This window comes from Convolutriloba macropyga, chromosome 2, assembly GCF_964194025.1.
Source record: "Convolutriloba macropyga chromosome 2, txConMacr16.3, whole genome shotgun sequence".
NCBI classification, from domain to species: Eukaryota; Metazoa; Xenacoelomorpha; order Acoela; family Convolutidae; genus Convolutriloba; species Convolutriloba macropyga.
This window is the reverse complement of record NC_134469.1, coordinates 71,284,384-71,308,389: the sequence shown is the minus strand read 5'-3', so window position 1 is coordinate 71,308,389 and position 24,006 is coordinate 71,284,384. Positions and strand designations below refer to the sequence as shown.

The 24,006-nt window shown below is 35.1% G+C and overlaps 3 protein-coding genes across 3 annotated transcripts in view; 2 read left to right on the top strand and 1 right to left on the bottom strand.

The window, feature by feature from the left end:
• The window catches only part of LOC142335437 (uncharacterized), a 39,286-nt gene extending 28,129 nt beyond the window's left edge, over positions 1 to 11,157 (top strand). Inside the window, exons 7-8 of the mRNA XM_075383924.1 lie at positions 5,858 to 6,043; positions 10,979 to 11,157. Coding sequence (XP_075240039.1) covers positions 5,858 to 6,043; positions 10,979 to 11,013 — 221 coding nt within the window. The 3' untranslated portion in view covers positions 11,014 to 11,157. The remainder of the gene's footprint in view (positions 1 to 5,857; positions 6,044 to 10,978) is intronic.
• LOC142334674 (ubiquitin-fold modifier 1) overlaps positions 1 to 24,006 on the bottom strand; it is a 286,602-nt gene that overhangs the window by 177,450 nt on the left and 85,146 nt on the right. The window lies entirely within an intron of this gene.
• LOC142334982 (uncharacterized) overlaps positions 21,893 to 24,006 on the top strand; it is a 32,652-nt gene continuing 30,538 nt past the window's right edge. Inside the window, exons 1-3 of the mRNA XM_075383309.1 lie at positions 21,893 to 22,004; positions 23,592 to 23,623; positions 23,686 to 23,715. Coding sequence (XP_075239424.1) covers positions 21,961 to 22,004; positions 23,592 to 23,623; positions 23,686 to 23,715 — 106 coding nt within the window. The 5' untranslated portion in view covers positions 21,893 to 21,960. The remainder of the gene's footprint in view (positions 22,005 to 23,591; positions 23,624 to 23,685; positions 23,716 to 24,006) is intronic.

Sequence of the window (24,006 nt, the reverse complement as noted above, 5' to 3'; positions counted from 1 at the left end):
GAGACCTGCAGGAACTCAAAATATGTCTTACATCTACAAAGGAACGTTAAATATAGAGAAAATAAATTAGTTCACATTTTGTGCGAAAAAGCCGTTTCGAAGACAGTAAATTCGAATCGAACCCTTTAAAAAAGACATTAGATTTTGTAACTTGCACCTTCCCTCGATAATAATTATGATTTATGTGACTTGTAATTAACGAGACTAGGAAACAAACAGACAAAAAGTGCAAAGTTGAAAAACGTTAAAAATAGTTTTTTTATTTTTGAAACAATTGTTTTCAAAATCATGAAAGCCATCAGCTATCTACTCAAATCAGAATACAGGCTAATTTATTCCTTCATAAGATGCCAATGAGTACTGTCATTATCCAGCTAATTTCATACGACTACAAGGACAAAGTAAAAACGAAAGTTAAAGACAATTTTAAAAAAAATCAATTAAAAACTTCGAGAAAGGGATGTCGACCCGTTGAAACCATAATCTATGCCTTTCAAGACTGTTATATGTTCAGTTGTGCCTTTTCTTGAGCAACAATAATTTAATATGTGAGCTCTCAATAGTGTGATAATGTGACAAAACGAGAACAAAAGACTTGAAAAAGTGACCATTCCCTAAAAACCGAAAAAATATGAAATCTAGTATTATCAAAGCCAAAAAAACCATAACTTAACGCACAATACAGCAAAAAATTTTAAATTTAATTCAACAGAGGAAAAAGAAGAAAAAGCATTCTTTCTTTGCTGACACTAAGCCACAAGCTGACCAAATTAAGAGAAAAATAGTGGCAAATTTTAAAAAGCCACTGTTTAATTAAAATAAAACATTTTTAAAAGTCAAAACAACCAAAATCTTTTGAAAACAGAAAAAAGATACGATACAATAAATTGGAACTGCTTAGGAAGCCATTTGCACTTATCAACAGTGAGCTGTGATATGAATTGTTCTGTTTTTAATTATCAGAAAAAACTCTATATTATTTTTTAAAAAAAGACCGACTGAATAAAATCCGAATTATTTTTTCGATCGTAACAGTCCATGATTGGACCAAAACCAACCCCGCTAATGCTAGTCGTCCACTAAGAACACTCAATGGTTTCGAATGCTTTAGATTTATATAATTTTTTAGTTAAAAGATTAAAAATAAATATTGTGTTTTTGATAATCATAGAGTAAAGTTAGCAAAAAACGGCAAAATTTTGATTCTAGACTACTCTCAATGGAATTGGAGAAGATTGTGCAGTTTACAAAGATTGTGTTTGCTGTGTTGGGGGTGTGTAAATCTTGCAAATGTATTCCAAATGGACTAAAGAAGCTTATTTCGGACAATTTTTGATGGAAAAGGCTGAATTCTGAAATACGTAGCAAAAATTTTAGCCAGAAAAATTAAATCAAAATAGTCAAAGTTATTTTTTGTCTCTAAAAACAAAATAAACAGCACAGTTGTTAACAATTTTCACAATTTTTTTTAGCAAAATTGAAGAAATTTTAAGCAAAGTTCCGGAAGATGTGAATAAAAACTACGGAAATTCGTCTATTGTTCACAAAAGTTCAAACCTCGATAACTCCCTGTAAAATACGAAAGTCAAAAGAATCTTTTTAATTTCAAATTCTACCTCGGAGGGGCTTTCTAATGATACCACTCACAACTCTGTATGAAGATTATATCGATAGGTCAAAATTAACTGAACAAAAAAACCCATTTGAGTAAATAGTTCCTCCCCCCTCAATAGGGTCGGAACAAAAAAGGTATTTTCATTATGATTTTTACTATACCCAGAGCTCTGATCATGGCACTTATTAGACATTTCATTGTAAAATTCAGAGTAAACTTCTGGGATTCTTCTGAACATTATGAACCTCAGTAACTCTGTTTTCTACGATCATAATGAATTTGTGCTCTGTTTTTGCACTGAACAGCATGAAAAATCAACATCGGCCGTAATTTGGAAAGCATCGATAGACAATTCGAATTATTAATTAATCATCATGCGATTGTTCGAAACAGACTTCAAGCATATGTTTATTCTAAAATGCATTTCTGAACCGTTTTAAAAGAAATTTAAATGTTTTCAAGCACCTGTACAGTTCTGTACGCAATCAGCATTCGTAATTCTGTACAATTTGGTATTCATAATTCTGTACAATGTGGTAGTCCTAATTCTGTACAGTTCGCACCCATCAGCGGCAGCTGTACAGACCATGCACCTGTGACAGTGTTTTTCTGTCCATACATTATTTCCCCTGTGACCTGACACGCTTCAGTCGTCAACTGAAGAGAACATGCTTCAATTAGAACATGTACACGTCGCACTGAAATTTGCTGAAAAATTTGGCAGACATCTCCACAATGCCAATCAACATCTGAAAGATCAGTCAGTCATCCGTTGATTTCTTACGTTTGAAAACGCATTTCTGGTTTCAAGCTTCCCCTAGCTCAAAAATATTTTGTTTTCAAGCGTAAGTAATTGTAGGTATCATCGTTTTTATAGCCTAAAATGAAGCAAATGCGTAGGAGTTTCTTGGCCGCCATCAATTGTTTTTGTTTGTCATTCAACATTAGAAAGATTTGGTATTGTTCGTTTTAAACGTAAGACAGTTTCGGTATTGTCGTTTTTTAATCCTAAGAGAGATTACATAGCGTTGAGAGAATTACCACAAAGTTTTGTCCTCCTTAACCTTTACATGTAAAGTTAAAATTTCTCACAAAGAAAACCGGCAATTTCTTACGTCTAAACGAAACTTACAAAATGACAATAACGAATCGTTTTTACTTTTGAAACCGACAAAACCGATCAAACCAAACGTACCGTTGCAAAGTAAACAATAGAGAGAGAGAGAGTGTGTTGTATGAAATTTCATGCAAAATTAATCTATCTCAAAATTGAAATTTCCTGCTATTTGGAAAACTGGACAGGTTCTCATCCAAACGGGAGACTTTCATCTTCAATAAGCGCCATTTTTACTCGGCAACAGAATTTAATTTAAAAACATGATAAAGTATTAAAGTTAAATAAGCCCGATGATTGGCATGTTCGTCTTTCTTCAAATTGACATGTCATGATTTGCAGGGATTTGTGTGCATCTTTCTTTACTTTCTTATGGTAGACGATAGTGTAAGGTCGCATGTTTCTTTCACCTCTGAAACAGAAAGAAAATGGCAGCTTTTTTAATGAGTTGATAATTTGCGTATGAGAAACGATTCATAACTTGCTCAAGCTTGAGAATTGATTCAAGACCTGTTGGGGGTTGTAAAAAATCCCTCTGCAAACAAAACCACGAGTGATCAAAACGGGCTATTGCGCTTTAAAGCCCTCCACCTTTTCTCCATTATTGTATATTTACCGTAATGATGCTATACGATCTTTGCAAATTTAGGGCTATAATAAAAAAAAACCTTAATATTTCTGGATTATTTCTGTATGCCCCTCTTCTCGAATGTAAGGATCTGGATTTTGTTTGTAACCACCCCTCACCCCACCCCAGCTTCTCCAGCTTGTGGTTTGGACATAATATGCAACTACCAAGCTGGGGTTGATTGTGAATGGTGTAGAATCCCAAGAGATCCATTTGGTTTTCTTTTCGTTATATTTTCCATCTGGAGTTCCAGATTAGAAGATATACTGTTCTCAGGTTCAGTGGATAGCCGGACTGGTTAGTACAGAAACTATCTTGATTGGAGACTGTCTGATTATAGACAATTTCGAGCATACAAAAGTTCTGAAAATGGTTTGGATGCGGTTTATACAGTGGTCGGCCTAGTAACGTTGGGAGTTCATAACTTGCAAGAAAATTGCAATGCTTGGAATTCACTGGGAAAGCGATGTTAATATTTATTAAATTATTATTAAAAAATTATTTCCGTTTGAGACACTTATACAGGCAGTCTTGGGCATGTCATCTTGTCAAAAATCTATTGTGGACGGCAAAAAAATTGAATTGATGAAATAAGTGAAACCAGTAACTCAAACAGTCTCAACTATACCGTCTTCCAATTTTTTTTTTGCGTTGGACTTCACTTCGACCCAATTTTCTTTATCTAAACTTGATTTGCTTCTGGAAACATTTGCTTCTGGAATTTAGCTGAACCCAAAGTTGATTCTCGACTATAATTCAACCCAAACGTGAGGCTGGATTTTGGTTTCACCCAATCATGAAACCAGTCGAAGACAAATGTTCTCTTCTGTGTGCAACTTGGAAAAAAATTTAAGCAAATTACTTCATTGTGGAACTCAGCATTCCATTAGACTTCTGAATCAGTGCAATTTCAGTATTTTAATTCTACACAAACAGAGCTACAAAATTATAGGCACATGGATATATAGTTTCTTTTGCAGCAAAATCGTGCTTTTTGAAATACTGAAATCCAATTCAAAATTTTGGTTCCCAAGAATTCAAGAAAACACATCACTCGATGCCGAACGTTAAATCTGTAAATTGAACCAAATAAATATCAACCATTTAGAATTTTGAGAGAAATACTGCATATATATAAAGAGAACTCGATTGGACATTAGCCTATTACTGCAAACATTAGCTATTAATTAATTATTGGCTACCCGGGTCGAGAAAAAATGCAAAAATATGTAAGATAAGCGGTGAAAAGTTAGTTTTTTCACCGCAAATTTCGTACGTAACTTTGCGGTGAAATGCGGTGAATGCATTGAAATTATGTAAGTTCGCCGCTAGACTAAGCGGTGATCTTACAAAAATTTAGCACAAATCACCACTAAAATATGTAATTTCACCGCCCTTACAAGGGTCCGAACCTCGCACCTCCTGCATGCCATCCATTTCTTCTTCCACTGCGCCATCTCTCACTAAATTATATTATTTTTTGTTTGAATATAAATCGAATTCACTCTGCTTTCTGCAAAACATGCGCGGTGAATGTTTGTAAGATTTGCAATATTTAGCGGTGAAATTACATATTTTAGCGGTGAAATGTGGTGAATTTTTGTAAGTTCACCGCTTACTCTAGTAGTGAAATTACATAAATTCACCGCTTAGAAAAAAGTGTCAAAAAGATGTAAGATTAAGGGGTAGTTTTAGTGGGAAGGCAAATCTAACAATTCCTCCCACACTCACCATTGCTGATCTCAAACATCTTTAACATTTTTTTCTAAGCGGTGAATTTATGTAAGTTCACCACTAAGTTGAGCGGTGAATTTATGTAATTTCACCGCATTCACCGCTTATCTTACATAATTTGGAGACTTTTTTCGAAGCGGTGAAATTATGTAATTTCAGCGCTACCAGGCGATAAAGTTTTTTTTCACCGCATTCACCGCCTAATTTATGTAATTTCACCGCATTCAACGCTTATTTTACAAAAATTTCCGCATTAACCGCTTATCTTACATAATTTTGCGTTGAATGGCGGTGACACCTCCACCCGGGTACTATTAACTAGTAACTATTTACTATTAAGTAATAACTGCTGATAAATTGTGCTGATAAATTGTGATAAAGTTTCATTGAAATTTTTGGTTAATATGCTACTTTTAAAACGTTCAGATCAAATTGATTTAGTCTCACTCCAACATTAATCAACAAAAATAAAGTTACCATGAATTACCCTGGAAAACCGTCCACTGACGTTCGGAACCACTAAATGTTTGAAAATTTTGTACATTGCTTCTTTTGTGCAGTTGAATTCATCGCTAATATGACGTTTCTTGATTGTAACGGTTAACAAATATATTAATTCTTAAAAAGTACATACCTGATAATCGAAACCCAAACCATCACATTTGGTTTGCGTTTCCATCCGCTAACTTTGTTGTCAACTGTTTTTGCTGCTTAATACACGTATGCTTTTAGTTCATACTTATTTGGCGACTACCTCAAATTTCAGATCGCAACATATACTCCCTGAACCAACAGGCTTACAACATGGCTCTGATGAACTACACTGAGATATTGCCTACTTCTGGCAAGTGCAGGCTGGATTGGGCGGACGAGAATAAGTACCAGATTGAGATGATGGTGGCCAGACGACTTGAAGTCAATCACGACCACGCTAGAGCCGACTATTACTACAGTAAGTAGATCCATCAACATATCTCACTTTAAAAAGTCAATGAAATCATTAATTAGCATCTCGTGATAGTTTATTCTTATAAATTGACAGAATAGATTTTTGGAGTGCACTTTCCTGTAGTTTGAGTTGTTTTGAAGTGCCAACTATATTTTTTTTCGATTGAAGTAACGCAAAGTCGCAATAAAAAATTTTTGTACTATATTACCATTTCGACACCAGTTTTTTTGAAATTTTTGCTGGCGGTATCGGGTTTTTAAATTTGCAAAAAAAAAGAGATCGTAAAGAATTTGAAACTTGCAACGATTTCAAGTAAAATAGTATCAAATATAGTTCGAAATATATGAGATCGAAATAATTCAGGGTATTTTAGATAATAATTTTAAAAGTCGAGGACTTTGGACTGTTAGCGCAATTTGTCTTTTTTCTTAGCCTGAGTAAAGATAAATCGTTTGCGAAAAACTTTGTTAGTCTTTAAATTATAAAATGTCTCTCTAAATTTATTCAAAAAATTGTTTCCATGCCTTTCCTCGGTACGTTATTGCACCGGTTGCTATTCACTTCCAATTGAAATATAGAACGGCGTCAATGCATAAAAAATTTAATTAAACCGTTTATCGATTGACCCTATTCTAAGTTTCAATTGGAAGTGAATAGCAACCGATGCAAAACTGTTTCTGAAAAACAAAAATAAACATGTTAGGGAATCGTAACTTAATATTTAAATACGCTTTTCCCTTTAAAACAATAGGTATGTATTTTTTTACTGTAATGGAAGCATATAGAGAAATCAATTGTAATAAAGACAATCAACAATGCTTATGAAGCTAAAACGTGGTTACATAAAAATCATGACTTCTACATTTCCGATTTCATTTTGAATGATTTGACTTTCTTACATGACTATACTTGATACAATGACCTCTAATTGCCACTGAATCCTACAAACAACAAGCAATTTTGACTTTGACAAGAATTGTTGGACATCAATTCTTCAGATGCATGAGTCTGATCAACAATTTGACCTGCTGACTGTTCCAACCTTTCCACTTCCTCATGATAGAGATTTTGACTAAAAAGGGCAACATCTAGTCACGTCCTGGTTGTGACTTAATTAAATTTCAATCAAGTGCCAAGAATTGACAAGTCTAGTCCCATGCGAAAACCACTGTGATATATAAGATTTATAAAATTATCATCAATAAAGTTTGAAATTTACATAAGTGTTAATTTAAGCTCACAAAAGACTCACCCCTCCCACCAAGTAAACTAGGTACGCCAATTGTATTTGTTCAAGCATTACGTATGCATTTGAAATATGACACATGGATACGCGTGAATAAACAGTTAGATATCAGCAGCATGGAGGTCTTAAACTATTACACTAATAGTCATAACGCTTTGAATATAAAGAAAACATCAACCAAAAATATTTTATTGCTCTGTTTTGTTAGATTTTTTTTCACGTGGAAAAAGTTTCAATTATACGTTTCAGCTACGAAGAGCACATCAGTTTTTGGCAAGGGAGCAAAAAAAATCAAAATTTTGTGTTTGCCTATTTTTTAGCAATTTAGAACGGGGCTTTATGGAAGTGAAATGAAGGGCCTTTACATTGTTTCCTTGGTTTTTTCTTTATATTATGATTTAGTTTAATTACATTGATTGTATACACTTGATTGCCTTACAAGTTGCCAAATATTGACACCTAATCACTTGTTTCAGGGCACTCTCTTTGCCCTCGGAGGTGTTCTGGAAATTTGACTCCGTCAGATCTTACTAAATTGTGACAATGATGTCTTATAAGCTACCAGTAAAGGGGTGCTACTCCTTGCCAGATCTGATGAATCAATAAACAGATCTTACAAGATAAAACAAGTTCTGTCTGTGACATCTTTCGTAATAAACATTTATCAGATCTCACGCGATAAACGTTTGTCTTATCCAACGTTTAAAGATTAACAGTTCCTGTTTCAGAAGTAATAAAAGCAACCTACGTCCTCCCAGAATTTTCCCGATAAAAAACTGTTCCCAGATATTACAAAACATAAATTAAAATAATTTTGTTCTTATAAATTTTACTCGATAAAAATTCTTTGATGAGAACTTAGACGAAAAACCATTATACGATCAAATTTCAGATTGTAGAAGAAAAATCTTCGTCTCATATTATCCTACAAAAACAGACAAAAACCCAACTTTTCATATCTCGTACGATAAAAATTTTAAGTTATCAGATGATGCGTGATTTCAATGAAACTTACCTGATCTTACAAGATTGAACAAACTTGTCTTGTCACACCCAAGTTAACATTTCTCGTGATTACAAAATATCATCAGTACTTGAGAGCGCATGTACTGAGATTCAATTTCGAAGCGTTGAAAATTATATTTTATCTGATTGGATGTAGCAAGATGAATTCACCATATTTGACCAGCTTAGAAACTTAGCCATATTTATCAAGCTCATAGAAAAGTTCATCGAAACAAAATAATTATGCAAAGTATTTCTGCGTCTCTGTAGAAAATAGAGAACATTTTTTTGTAAGTTGAGAAACGACAAAAAATTTTAGAAACGATATCAAAATGTATAAAGAGTCTGTTCCTAAAAGTTTTACGTTTTAGATTGTCAGTCTTTAATAACGATGCAGCTCAGTTGTACAGATATTGTTACAAAATTGAATAGAGAAATATGCAACACTAAACTAAAATGTCTTATCAGGTCCTACTCTAAAAAATTTTTGGTAGGAATAAATTCTATCTCATAATTCGTTTTATCAGATCTTATACGAGTAAGATTCTATTTCGTTGTAGGCTTCATTTAAAAGCTGTCTGAATCAAAGTGGGAAGTAATGAATTTCGCTTGCAAGATTGTTTTATTGCGTAAAAAATGATAAAATGAATGAATATCTATGGGGTAGCATCTTACACGGTGAAAACTCTTAGTAAGCATCAATTTATCGATAAAGTTTACGCAATCACTTGGGATCTTCTAAAGTTGGTACAAAACACGGTGATTGGTTGCAGACAAACATAACGTTTTTTCCTGGATAACCACTGCTGTGCTCTTTTCGTATCACAATGTACCTTGATTACCCTTCATGATATTCTTTCAAGCAAAAAATTTTTCTGAAATTTACGATATATTCTCCATTTTTGTCCCGAAAGCTTTTGTGCTTAAAATTAAGAAGCTAATTGGCGTAGCAAATCGAAAATGAACGCAAGAGGGTGATTCGTGCTTTGAAATCTGCATAGTCGAGAAACACGGATTAACGCAAGAAAGTCCAGATATTGACTCCTGTGAGTCTGCATATCGCACAAAACTTTAGGAACAACGAATGAAAAACTGGTGAACACAAAAAAATTGAACGATAAAAAAACTGGTGAACGCACAAAATATGAACGAGCAAAAGTCGAAAAGACTGCTGAAAACACAAAAGTCTGACAATCACAATTTTCTGGCATGGCATTGCGAATTTCCAAAGCACAAAACTTTTTAAACAACCAAACTTCTGAACTCGGAGTGTTTCCATGGGACGGACGGTGTTCAAAATGACAAGTTCTCATTGGGACGGACAACTTTGTTCTGAGGCATTAGCTTGCGTTAATTACACTCGGAGTTCGAAAACATGAAATTGGACCACTAAGTTTTCATTATTTGGCATTTTTTTTAAAACGTAAAACTTGTTTGGACGACTCCTGTGAAAATATCAAAATACTACAAACTTAAAATGCACATTTTACATCATAAATGAGTTTCATTTATTGCAACTGATTCATCGCTGATGTAATTGAGAACCCAGTTGAATCCAAATGGTTATCTTGCAAGATCTTGCAAGATTCTAGGAGAATCTTGCGAGACGACACCACGTCTCGCATCAACTTCTATCACAACTTTCAAGATTGGTTTTTGTCTTGCTAGATAATCATGCTTTTTGACGGTATGCAAACTGATAGAGCATGACCTAACAGGATCAGAATGAGACCAGACACTTTTTTCCACCGCATTTTTTTATTACGCTTAATAATTACAACCACTAGAGCTTCAATTTCACTTTTTTTCAGTTGGAACTGAAATATGAAATAATTCAAAAACAGAATATATATATATATATATATATATATATATATATATATATATATATATATATATATCATTATATATATATATATATATATATATATATATATATATATGTGTATATATATATATATATATATATATATATATATATATATGTATATATATATATATATAATATATATATATATATATATATATACATATCAATATATATATATATATATATATATATATATTATATATATATATATATATATCAATATATATATATATATATATATATATATATATAATTTTTCAAAATAAGAAATGTGAACAGCTAAAAAGTGTTAGTAAATGACATTAACATGTATTATTATCAACTAAATAAATTTCGAAAGTAAAAAAATAACAATTCGGAAGTCTTGACAAGTTCTCTATTTGTGTTTGTGTTGCTCTCAGAAACCGTAAGTTACTCTTATGGAACTTATGATGTAATTTAATAATTTACAGATTTGAGATGTAAATTTTGATGCAAACAATGGATTTCTCAAAACTCACTAAAAAAATGGAAAAATTTTGCGCTAGAAGAACAATAAAAATTAGCAAGATCTTACAAGAGAACCATCGCTTTAAAACTTTTTGCAAGATTTTGGCAAGAACCTTGCCACATCTTACACGATAATAGTCTGGTATCATTTAGTGTATACTAAGCTGAATTATACAGGATTTATAAACAGGAATGACGTGAAAATTTTATATGTTAGGATCTTGATAAAGTATTTCAAATTTTTCCAAGTTTTTCATGATCCTAAGTATTTTGAGAACACATATCAGGCTTCTCCTTTTATAAATTAACAATCAGATTGTTTGTTTAGAGATCGAACCCCTAATCAGTTCACCTTTATGTTAGAAGACCCATCAACGAAAGATCAGGGTCCACGGAGATACAACACAGAGATAACTCCAAAATCTCAATGGAACGAAATGGTTGCGGCGAAAGTGGGAAAGGGTTGAAATGATAATGTAAACCAAAAACAAATGAATTACACATTAGAGCTTCAAGGAAAGTCTTTAACTCGATTTTCATTAATAAGAAATAGAAATGTCACCGCGGAAACGATTCCGACAAATAGTTAACAATTTGTGTGCCCGTATATAGTTTAAAGGAAAACAATATTATCACGAAAGTTGCAGCTTTAATCAGGTGAATGTTATACAGTGAGAAATGGACAGCTTGTTTTTACTCTGATGCCTCGTCTTTTAAAAAAAGACTCAAGGAGTCCAGTGAGGACGATAAAAATTGACTTTAATTTCATGATCGAGGACCCTAATGGAAGTTTAGTCCAACTCTTTCCATTGGTCGAGCCAAATTTTTTACGGAATTCAATCTAGACTTAATTTATTTATAGACAGAATTATGTTGCGGCAAATATTTCTTACCCATACGAAAAGTCCAGCGGTTTCCATTTTAAACAGTGGAACACACGGCAGACAAAATAGAACGAGTACGGTTTTCCTTGTTCTTGCGATTGTTTGATTTTTACTCTTCTGTGATCAACAATTTTTATTGCCCAGTCTAACTAATGAGCAAAAAAATATTTGACGTAAGGTCATATCAAAGATTAGTACCTTGTCTGTTGATGAGCCAAAATCGAGGACGGCTTCTGCTTTGTCAAGTCATATCATAGTCGAGCTCAGCGTTCATTGTTGAACTAAAATTGATATTTTTAATTTTGCAAAAAAAAACTCGAAGGACCAGCTCCATCCAGATAGGGCTCACGGGCAGTGCTGCCCTTATCCCGCCACATTTTGGTCCCGAATAAGACCTCTCCATTGCTTTCTGTTCTGGGCTGTTTCCTTGCACAGGTCGAACCATTCAGTCTCCCATTTCTTCGCTGACATTTTCGGTGGTTTGATATGCTTCTTTACTTCGTCACGAACGATTCTTCGCCAGGTCTTGCGTATGCCGCCTGGGGGTCTCTTCCAGTTATCGCCCTTTTCGAATTCGAGCGCTGCGTTTGGAATTTCGGACGGATTCATTCGGAGGACATGCCCTAGCCATCGCAAGCGTCTTGTTTGGATCGTCGTGGCAAGGGAATCACATTTTGCAATGGTGGTGATACTTTCAGCGGGGAGGTCCTGTCCTTTGTGGAGAATACGTCGAAGACATCGATTTTCGAAGGATTGCAAACTGTTTATATCAGAATTTTTTGCTGGCCAGCTCTCGCAACCATACAAGAGTACACTTCGTACGCATGCCTTGTAAATCTTCACTTTTACAAGCTGAGGGATGCTTCTCTGGTTCCAGATGTTCTTAAGGTTTTTGAAACTACCTGCAGCTTTGCCTATCCTGGCCTTGATTTCAGATGTTACGTTGCCGTCGGGCTGTATTTTACTTCCAAGATAGGTGAAGTCTTCAACACGTTCCAGTTCTTCGCCATAGACGAGGAATTTCTGATTGATGTCCTGGGAGCAGAATTTGGTTTTGCCGACGTTCAGGTAGAGGCCGACTGCCGCTGCATTTCTGGCTACGTTGTCGAGTAGCCTCTGGGCGTCGTTTCCATTATCATCCATTAAACAGATGTCGTCTGCAAAATCGAGGTCGGCAATTATCGTGTCATCCAGAGACACGCCTACGTTGTCATTGCGGAGGTCTTCTTCCATTATCCAGTCGATTGCGAGGTTGAATAGGAAGGGGGCCAGGATCGAGCCTTGCCTGACACCGCTGAGGATACTGAATTGGCGGGACAGGGTGCCGTATACTCGGACTTGGCTGTAGGTCTCTGCGTATAGCATTCGTAGCACGTTGAGGAGTGTGTCTGGTAGTCCAAGGTTCTCACAGATACGCCAGATGCATTTTCGATCCACGCTGTCGAAGGCGGCTTTGAAGTCTATGAAAACTAGGTTTGTCAACCTTTTGAACTCCTCGCGTTGCTCGAGTATCTGACGTATAGCGAAAATTTGATCTCTGCAGCCTTTGTTCTTTTTGAAACCCGCTTGATTTGCGCGGCCTATATACGCTGGTTCGAGACGATTCTTTATTACTGCTTCAAGGATTTTGAAAGCAATGCTGAGAAGGGATATGCCCCTGTAATTAGCGCAATTCTTTTTGTCGCCTTTCTTGAAGAGGGGGACGATTATTGCGGTCTTCCAGTCCATTGGCATGGATACTGTTGCCCAAATGCATTGTAGGAGTTTGCTCAACTCCTGTGCGAGAGCAGTACCGCCATCCAAGAAGAATTCCGGCGGTATGTTGTCCGGCCCACCCGCTTTGCGTCTTTTGAGCTTGCTTATGGCTGTTTGCACTTCCATAAGCGAGGGCGGGTCAGTGCTCACTACGGAGAGAGGTTTATATTGATTCTCTGTAATGTCGGCAGTTGCTGGCGGTGGTCGGTTCAGCAATTTTTCGAAGTGGTTGGCCCATACTTCTATTCTCTGCTTTGCTTCATTAATCGGGTGGCCGTCAGCACTCTTGAGAGTCTCGCTGATGGCTGAACGCTTCCCTGCTAACTGCTTGACAACAGAGTAAACCTTTCTCAGGTTGCCCGTTTCGTCCGCGTCGATCATTTCCTGGGCAAGGGTGTCAAAATACTTTGTCTTGTCCATGCGGACTGCCTTCTTGATGGTTTACCGCAGTTCCGCTTTCTTCGATCGGTTGCGGGCTCGAGCACGTTTCTTGACAAGCTCAATAGTTTCGCTGCTGATCCATGCATTCTTCTTTTGCTCAGATTTTCCGAGACTTTTCTCAGCTGCTTGGTGAAGGATGGATTTCAGTTGCGACCATTTAGCTTCCACGTCATCGCCTGTTTCTTCGGCTGCGTCAAACAAACTGTGTAGCGTATCTTTGAACTCGTCGGCTACCGCGGGTATGCGCAGGGATCCCAGGTTGTAAGCGATCGTCTTGGCCTTCTTTGTGTATGCCTTCAATCGCAATCGGATCACCGAAATAACAGGTTTGTGGTCCGTGTCAGTGAGAAAGAGCTTGGTGTTGAAGGTATTATTTACTGATGTTCTCCATCGTCAACATGTAGTCGATCTGGTTCTTTGTTCTGTTATCATTTGATCGCCAAGTATGAAGGGAATGTCTCTTCTTTTGGAATGTGGTGTTGGAAATTACAAGGTCGTTTAGTACGGCGAAGTGCGCCAGTAGTTAGCCAATAGCGTTTCGGGATCCTGTTGCAAAACGTCCGATATTTTGCTTCTCGCCGTCGAGTGGCAAACCAACTTTGGCGTTGAAGTCGCCGCCAACGACTAGAACGTCCTTCTTGGGGACGTCTTTGAGGCATTTTTGCAGCTCTAAATAGAATGCCTCTTTGTCTCGTACACTGCTATCTTCAATCGGGGCATATGCACAGATTATGGAGATTGCCACTGGTATTGCATGCAGCCTCATGTAGCAGATCCTGGCTCCACAGGCTCTCCATTCCATGACGTGATTGGCCAGTCGGAGGTGTATGCCAATCGCAACTCCGTGCAGACCCTGACTGTCGTAACCCGAGGCATACAGTTTGAGGCTGGGTGCTCCCGTGGAATCTTGGATTGTTTCCGTTGTGTCGCCTGCGATCCTTGTTTCCTGCAGGCAGGCGACTTCGATTCCCAGGGTGTTCATGTCCAAGTTGCGATTCGCAGGGTATCTTTGGCTGGTTTGAGGGGGTTTTGGGGGAGACTGAAGCGTTGTTTAGCCGACTTTGCTTGGTCATCTGGTGCGGCTCTCCCAGATGTCCCAGTTCCCGCTGGGCACGTAGCTTTGGAGTAATCTTTTCTTCGGGTCTTCATGTGGGTTCGTGGCTACATTTTACAGGGCGCGCCACACCCCAACCCTCCTCCTTTGTCCGGGCTTGGGACCGGCAGGTAATCCCTGTGAAACCTAAAGGTATCTGCGGGAGTTACCAGGCGGAGTTCAGGCGAAGGACCAGCTAAAGTTAAGTCAATTTTTCTACGCTGAAAAAGTGTCATGAACAGCTTTTCCCGCCTGATAGCCTCCAAAATTAATTCTTCCTTATGAACAGCACTGTTTTGGGAGCAGCCGTGGCGAGGAAAGAGTGGCAGAAAGAATGCAGACCGATTTTATAGCATCAATTCACAATTGTTTAAGATTCTCACGTTTTCACCGTGCACGCAACATGTTTTTTAAACACGAGCTCACATGGTTGGTACTACTCCGGCAACATTCAACAGTTTAGCTTCAAAAGTTTTTACAGGAAATAAAAACTGTGATACGGTCTCAAATATTTATCAGACGAGTTTATGCCGTTTTTGTATTGCCACTACTTAGCAATAGCAGTCATAAAAAACGGGCATGAAACTGAAGTTTAATAACAAAAGGAGCTGCTATTTATTTTGGCGGTTTTTGAGGGTAAATAGGATCCTCTTTGTTATTTTCCCCCATGCATAACTATCAAAAGTAACACAAAAACAACACGAACATAATATAAATAATATTACCACAAAACACTTTTAAATTTTTTGGTGCTATTGGCGTGGAACTTTAAATTTGTGGAACTTTTTGGCATTTTATGTCATTTTATGACATTATTTCCTCTTTATATGATAGTAAACAATAAGTTAATAGCTTTTTTTTTGGGGGGGGGGGGTACAAACGATCGTGACTGAGGGCACAAGAGAAAAGATTGCAACAATTTTTATTGCAAAATGTTCACTAAAACTAGTAATAATCCAAAATTTATGAACTTGGACAAAATACCGTGTCAATTTCAGTACTGGACACGTCTTATACTAAGTTTTTTTTCAATACTGACTCAGGGCTATGATCATGTCAATGTTTATACTTGGCAGGTCTAAATCCAAGTCTTGGTCAAGACTTGGCAAGACCGAATCCAAGTCTTGGCCAAGAGTTGGCCAGTCTGAATCCAATTCATGTTAGCAAGTAAAAATCCAAGTCATGGCAAATATTCTAAATCCAATTCTAAATCGTCTAACATAGGTCTGGAAAAAGAGAATTTATCCAACAATTTGTCCAAAATACGTCAGGAAAACGCCAAAATAGCAGACAAATTGTCCAAAATAGTTCCGTTAAACAAATTTGGGCCTAAAATGGGCCTAGATGGCTGGAAAACTGCTAAAGGGCTTAAAACTGCTGAAAACGGCCCAAAAGCACCTGAAATGACATATTATGCCCTCAGCGTTCCTCTATATTCCTTTGTATCTTTTGGTACAAATTAGTATCAATTTAGAGGGACCCCGAGAAATTGTGTGAAAAGAAGTTGGCTCTGACTTGGGAAACAAATTGCAAGTGTTTTCCAATTCTTTTTATGGATAAATTTTTGAACTTGTAAAAATTGTGAATAGACTTGCAAGGTATTTAAAAACGAAATAAGACTTGTATTTACACTTGTCCAATGCTGATATTGACTTCGAGTTCGATCCTGGGAAAAAGCAAATCCAGTAGGTAACAAAAATTTGTTTGACGGCGCAAATCAATTTAATGAAATGAACGGGTCTAAGAAATAAATCCCCAGGGAAACAAACCCACTTAATTTTAGAATAGAATTAAACCCCAACGGAAATAAACCCCATTTCTAAATTTGAATTTTTGTTGTTGAATTTTGTTCGGTTGTAATAGTTTCATATCAAGTACCAAGAAAGCTAGGGTACGGCATGGCCAATTGCGCACTTAATGCGCAGTTCATCAATAAAAAAGTGGACTTATTTTGGTGGAGATTTATTTGCGCGGTGTTTTCGTTCCTATCTTTTTTTCGTGGTTTTTGCCGGAGCCGTGAATGATCAAATCTAACGATTGCCAATAAAAGTTTGATTAACCTTCCTTTTCGAACCAGGAAGCTACTGTCATTCATCTCAAAAAATTGGGCATGGGTGTCAGTTGAGAATTAAAAATACAATAAACTAGAACCCTCATTGCTTATAATAGGTACCACAAAATATTTCTACACGTAAATAGTTTTCGAAGGTTAAAAACTTCAATAAAACGTGAAGGCAAAGCATCAGTGCAAACTAAGATTAGTACCTTTTTGATTGATTTTCCCCCCGTACGAGCTGTCAGAGCAATGGAACGCAAAAATAATGACAAAATGATATCATTGATAGTGTTGAATTTATTTAAAACAAGAAAACTCGGTAATGTGCATTCGCTCATAAAGTTCCGATTCCAGTCAATCACGATTCAGTTACCAAGATAGAAAAGAGAGCAAAAAGATAGAGAGAGATAGATAGAGAATGAATAGAGAAAGAGATTAAAAATTTTTGATTTTTTTTCCTACAAAAAAATCAATTGTTGTTAGAAAATACAGGTTTACCAATTTAAAAAATTGCTTTAGCTCTAACCACTATATAAATGAATAAACTTGTTAGAGGGTCAGCGATAATTGCTATTAAGGAGCGTATGAGACAAGACAGAAAACAAAACGAAATAAAAGCCATAAACATTTCTTACGACTTAAACTCAACGTCTATCAAGTTTTTTGAAACACTTCATGAACAAGTCAAAATAGCGTCAGATAAAATTAAACTAAACCAAACAACGTGCATCTCACCAAAAAAGATATGGAATTTGTTTTTATTGATAACATTTAATAAGAAGACAAAAATTAAACGAAAATTGGAAATTACGTTTAAGCTTTTTAAAAACAATTAAATTCAATGTAATGAAAGCAATTAGCAATCAACTAAAATCATTCAATAGTCTCACTTACACCTTTAAACTAAATCATTGAGACCTGTCAAAATCCAGAATCTCATAAGACTACACCGGCACAAATACAGACGGATATCGAAGTCGTTTCGATTTAAACGTTGTCGAAGCCTGTGTGAGATCAATAACTAATCACTTAAAAATTAATCAGTTGAGCCTTATTTCTACGTTAATAATGTGGTGATCGAACCAGACAGCACAAGGGAAACTCAAAAATTACAAATGTCAAAAAATGAAGCAGTCATGAAAACTCGTAGTATCAACACCAAACAGCCACCATTCAAACGATAAAGCAGCAATTAAAACTTAACTAAAATTCACTTGAAAAAAGTGATATGTTATATATTTAATATGACTATGCTAAAAGGTTGCAGAAACAAGATTGAAAGAGGCAAATCTCAAAAGACTATTATTTGAAAACAAAAAAACAATGACATTACAGACCATAAGTCCTCCTATTGGTGGCTTACGGCAAGTCTTTTTCAAAAGTTATAACTGACTTTCTGAAATCGAGACATTTAAGTTGAAACGTATGGCTGATTTAATCTACTATTGAGCAAGCATGATGATTGGGTTCATCAATTCGGAAACAACGGTTCGTTGGAGGATTCGAGTACTTCGTTAATTAAATTGGGTGATATCAAGAGTTCAAAAACATTTAATAAATACACAAAATGATAGAGACTTAAAAACATCGGCTGCAACGTAATTGAAAACCAGATTAATCTTCGTTTCATCATAAAACTCATGGTACACGTCTTTACCGAGGTTTCAGAAATTCCTTTAATTTTCGCAACGATGTTCTTCTAGGTCTAACTAATATTAGCTATCAAAATAATCCTTACTATTTCCTAATTAGAGGGAGCCATTCAGATCTGTTATCTTTGAAAATATGTGATACGGGTACAAATATAACAAAGAAAAGCAAAAAACAGAAAATCAATTGTTATTTGCAATTAACCGGCTTTGAAGTCGTTAAAACAACACGCTAATCAACGAAAACTTCATACATTATCAATTAAAACTAACTTCAAATTCACAAGGACCTGTGTTTGATGTGTCAACCTGACAAGGCAACATAAAATTACGTTCAAAACTAGACAATTGTCCAATGAGAGAAAAAAATATGAGTTTTGGCGCCATGGAAGCCAAGAAGCCATTAGTTAAAATTTTTAACAGCTAGAAAGATTAAGTTATTACAAGGAAAAAAAATTATTTACTTTTCAAAACAATATAAGTTGACAGAACTCTTAAATTGATAGTTTTTAAAACAAACATTGTTTAGAGGTGTCAGGTATCAACTTAAAGCACTATATAGGTTCATTTATTCAATTCCATATATTCAACTGATTCATATCAAGTCATGAGACTAATAAAAGAACAGCGGCTGCCGGATGAAAAGCTTAAGAGCCCAAGTATGGTTTAGAAAAACACTTTGCCATAGCCATAAAAAACAAAAGCTCCTCTCTGAAAACATAATATAAGAACTTTGGCCTCATTTTGGCCTACATGAGTTTTTAAAACTCTCGAAATTTCACACAAATAGAAATTGAAAAACTGATCAATTAAGGAAGTTATCGCCCCAAAGCAATGGGAACAATTTTTTGTTATCAAAAACAACGATTTGACAAAAACAACCTTGATATTGCGGCATTTTCATTAATTAGAATATTCTAATTGTTCAAGAAGAGGTTATTTTGGCACCAAAAATCAATTAATTGCTTGAATTTTAAGTAGTTTTGCGCTAACTATCTGAAACATAATTGATGTATTTTCGACAATTAGTGTTTAAGGCTAGCGAAAGACGACTAAAGTTTCATTCAAGATTAGCAGCCTTACAGGAAGCGGAAGTAAAACGAAACGTCTTTTGAGCTAACTGAAAATTCTGTCAGGAGTAAATGCGTCTCTATTTCTCGCAACTTCAATCAAAATTAGCTAAATATTTGTGGTTGTTTTGATGAAAATAGTTGGATTTTGAACAAAAATATAGAAAAATCTTATTCTTAAATTGTCTGCTGGAATGGTTCAACAACCCTCATCTAAAGTTGCAACTGAAGCGATAACACTCTTGCTAACACATAAACAGTTTTTAGTAGAAATGATGTGAAATTGCGCAGAAAAATTCCGGGAAATGTGAACAAAAACAACAGTTATCATTCGAAAATTAACAAAACTCTAAACCTCAGTAACTGCCTTGAAAAAATTTTTATGAAAAAATTTTTTTGTTCAGTACTTCCACTCACAGATCTCTTCGATGATTACAGCGATCAGCCAAAGTCGACTGAAAAAAAAGATGCAGCTGAGCACATATTTCATCAGCCACTAAAATGGACCAGAACAATGAATTTTTATGCAAAAAAATCGAGTGTTTGAACTCAAACAGAAAATATTTATTTATTTATATATATATATATATATATATATATATATATATATATATATAAACAGAGTGTCATCTTAATAATAGTTGATGAAAGTCGACAAGATGATCTATTTTAATTCGTTAAAAGTGGATAATAATGCCACATGCCCGCATATGGAATAGTGTAATCAGCAACCTGAAAAACTTATTACAGAGGGGACCGGGAACGAATTTCAAGTCTTGATCAGTACTTCTCCAGTGCAATACACGTTTTATATTGAAAAATCAGTTCTGTTCACGTATTATCTCAAGCCTTAAGACTTGTGAGGACATGTGAAGACTTGTATACTGCGCAATAATCAAGACTTTTCAAGTATAAGTCAAGTCGTAGCCAGGACTTGGCAAGTCTTGAGCCAAATCTCGACCATGATTTGATAAATCTTGATTATTGCGCAGTTAGGCAAAGTTGAGTTTCAAGACGAAATTTTTTATATTTGATAAATTTCCAAATTAGCAAAAATTGGCACAAGCTTTTGACGAGAAATTTACTAATCCGACGAGCCTTTTTCTGAATTGAGCATATACCAATTTCGAATGTCCTACATATTTACCCGGAAACCAATTTTTTCCAATGAGCGAACTCCAGGGAAGTGCTCGTGTTGTCTTGTGCTTCTTTTTCACTTTGAAGTATTTTTAGGCAGGCAAATGCATGTGATGGCCTTCTTCTTTTGTAATCAAATGAAAGGGAAACCAACTATAAAGTCTGTGCTCAAAAGTTGATGCAAGACTTTTCAAGTCTTGTCCAAGATTTCACTGAAGATTTGCCAAGAATTAAGACTCGATTTAAGACGTGTCAAGTCTAAATTGTAAAATGATCAGAGCTTTGATACTGTACTGATCCAATACTTGCAATTTCACTGAATCAGTAGTGATCAGTATTTGACGTTCAGTTCGGGAACGAAACCGTTTTCGCCTTTTGCTTAAACATTCACATTCATGGAATATACTATTAACTGATTTCAAAACTTGACTAAGCCAGTGGATGAAAAAATTGTTCCCCCTCAGTGAAAAACCTAATTTCCATACTATATTTTCAAATCCTAAATTAAAAATAAAAATAATCAGATTCTGTTGAAGAACTTTCCTTTTCAAAAATCCAATTCTCATTTGCATAACAGTGGAAGACAATGTTTACTCTATCATTTTTACACGCTGGTTATAAATCTATTATCTGATCACACGTGCCATGAAGTTGTTTTTCTATTCTAAATTCTATTGCGGAAGTGAACGCATAAATAGAATCCTTTCAATAAAAAAAGTTCAAAGATACCCCACCTACATAAGCCTATTCAAAAAAGTTCTGTTTGAAAATTGAATACTTCTGAATTAGCATTCAAGAATTAGAATCCATTGAATTCACAGATTGCAGTCATCTATTGAAATATTTGCGCCTTTGAAGTTTTTTGTTAACTCGCATCTGGTGAAAAATGACCATTTATCATATTTGCCTTGAAGTTAAAATGACTAGTCGGCTTCTTTTGACAAAAATTCAACAAACACGTAAAGTGACATTGAAAGTCCGAGAATGTAGGTGGGACCACTGTTTAATAGAGTAATGGCCAGATGAAATTTTGTCTATGGTTCCAAATATTTTTCAAAGACCAATGTATTTGTTCTGTGGTAACCAACAGCTGTAATTGTATTGTTGACCAGATACGTTATACCATTCTTGAAGCTTTTTTAATGCCGTGAGGTGATCGGTAAAATCATTTCCAAGTGGGAGAGGTTGAGAAACAGTCCAGTAGTCGCTGAGCCAATCATTTGAAATGAAAATCATCTTTTTTCTTTGGATTGTTCAGCTCGTAACATGGTAAGTTGTTTTAACATAAAAATTGCGTTGCTCAAACCGAAGCGTTCAGAATTAAATGTTTTTGTCTTCGTTTTTGTTTGCAGAGTTTGTTAAAAGCTCCTAGAGTTTTAAAGAATTAGGACCTAAATTGAAATATACTACCTAATAAAATACCTTTGACTAAATCTGTGAGTTCTCTCCAATTTTGTCATTTTTTGATGATGTGTGCTTATATGGTAAAGTGTCCACCGTCAAGAAGACCTCAGGATGACCTCTTACGAGCAGAAAGTTCGTATACGAAAAATGAGAGGTGTGGCTAGATCAATTTGAATCACAGACGAGCATTTCGGCTCTCAAACAGAACAGATCAACAACAGCTTTTAAGTTTGGCTGTGGAACATAGCATGTAACAAATTTTTGTCATTCTGAAATTCTTGCTGTGCAAGATCTGACCATTTTTTGACAAAGTTGTCGTACTGGCACTTATCCGATAATACGTCGCCTGTTAAACCATTTTTTCAGCTAGGTTATGAACGATAAAAACTTGAAATTATCAAACCATGAAAGATAATCTCTGCATTAAATAAAATTTTGCTAAAGGATCTAATAGTATTGAATTTGGAAATATATTCAAAATAAGAAACTATAATTTACAAAAACTGCTATTTGAAGCCACTGCAGAAGCCCCAAAATCGATAAAAAAAAAATTTTAAAATATATTGTTCTAAGATTTTAAATAACCCATCCTGAAATATCCGTAAAATGAACAGGACACATTCAACATCTTTTAAATTTCAAATTTTTTTGGCTGGCAGTTGTTACATTCAGTCTTTGAACACAGTCAATAAAACTTTACTCTAAATGTCTCCAAGGTATGTCACGGTTAGGACCATTGTTTTTTTTATAAATTAACAATAGTACATTAATTTTAGAGAAAAAATAGTGAAATCTTCCTGTTTGACCACATTGTCACCAAATTTCTATACTACTTTTATCTCGTCAAAACTAAGAGAACGATAGAATCCCACACAGTAAAGTAAAGATTTTACATGGGGAAAAGTCCTCAATCATTGAGTGATTTCTCAACATTTTAATAAAAGTGTAAGTACCATAAAAAATCACCATAACAAATTTAACAAAAGTTCCAGGCTACGCCACATCACATTTTCATGGCATATGAAACGAAAATATTAGAAAAATAAGGTTTACAAAATCAGCTGAATAGTTCAACACAACTTAAATAGCAAACGACCACCGGAAAAAGAACTATCAAATTATGTAGAGTAGGATGTTTCTTCTGTATGCTATGTTCATCTTAATCGCACTAATTTTCAATTTTCTATGATTTTAGTGGTGTATATATATATATATATATATATATATATATATATATATATATAAATATTTATTTATTTATATATACATTTATATATGTATATAATTATATGTATATATATATATATATATATATATATATATATATAAAGATTTCTTTAGAAAAAAACTGCTTGTTTTTAGTGGTCGACGACTCAATCATTTCGTTTTTTAAGTGATACAATTCTCTAATCTCGCCACTTCTCGATATATCACAGTCAGTGCTTTTTTCAGGTCGCAAGCTGAGAAGCCAACATGCACAGAAGGTATATATTAAATTGGCGAATATGTTTTCCTGAGCTTAAATATGCTAAATATTGTGTTTCAGTGTGTCCTGATGGATTTGAAAGAGTGACAGGTATGGTCATTATTTTGTTATTGTTTTTGCATTGAAGAACTTTTCGGAGGTTTTCAATATTTAAATTAAAATTATTGAATAGCTAATGTCGCAGTTTTTATGTTCTTCGAAGGATGCCTGTAACTTATAACTTAAGTTTTTGTTCCGTTTCACGTTTTTTATATAACTTTAAATTATTGTTCTGGCCCCTTTTGTGGGGGGAGGAACTATACACTCAAATGGGTTTTTTTGTTCAGACAATTTTGTCCGATCGATATATTCATCGTAGAGAAATGCAAGTGATATCATTAA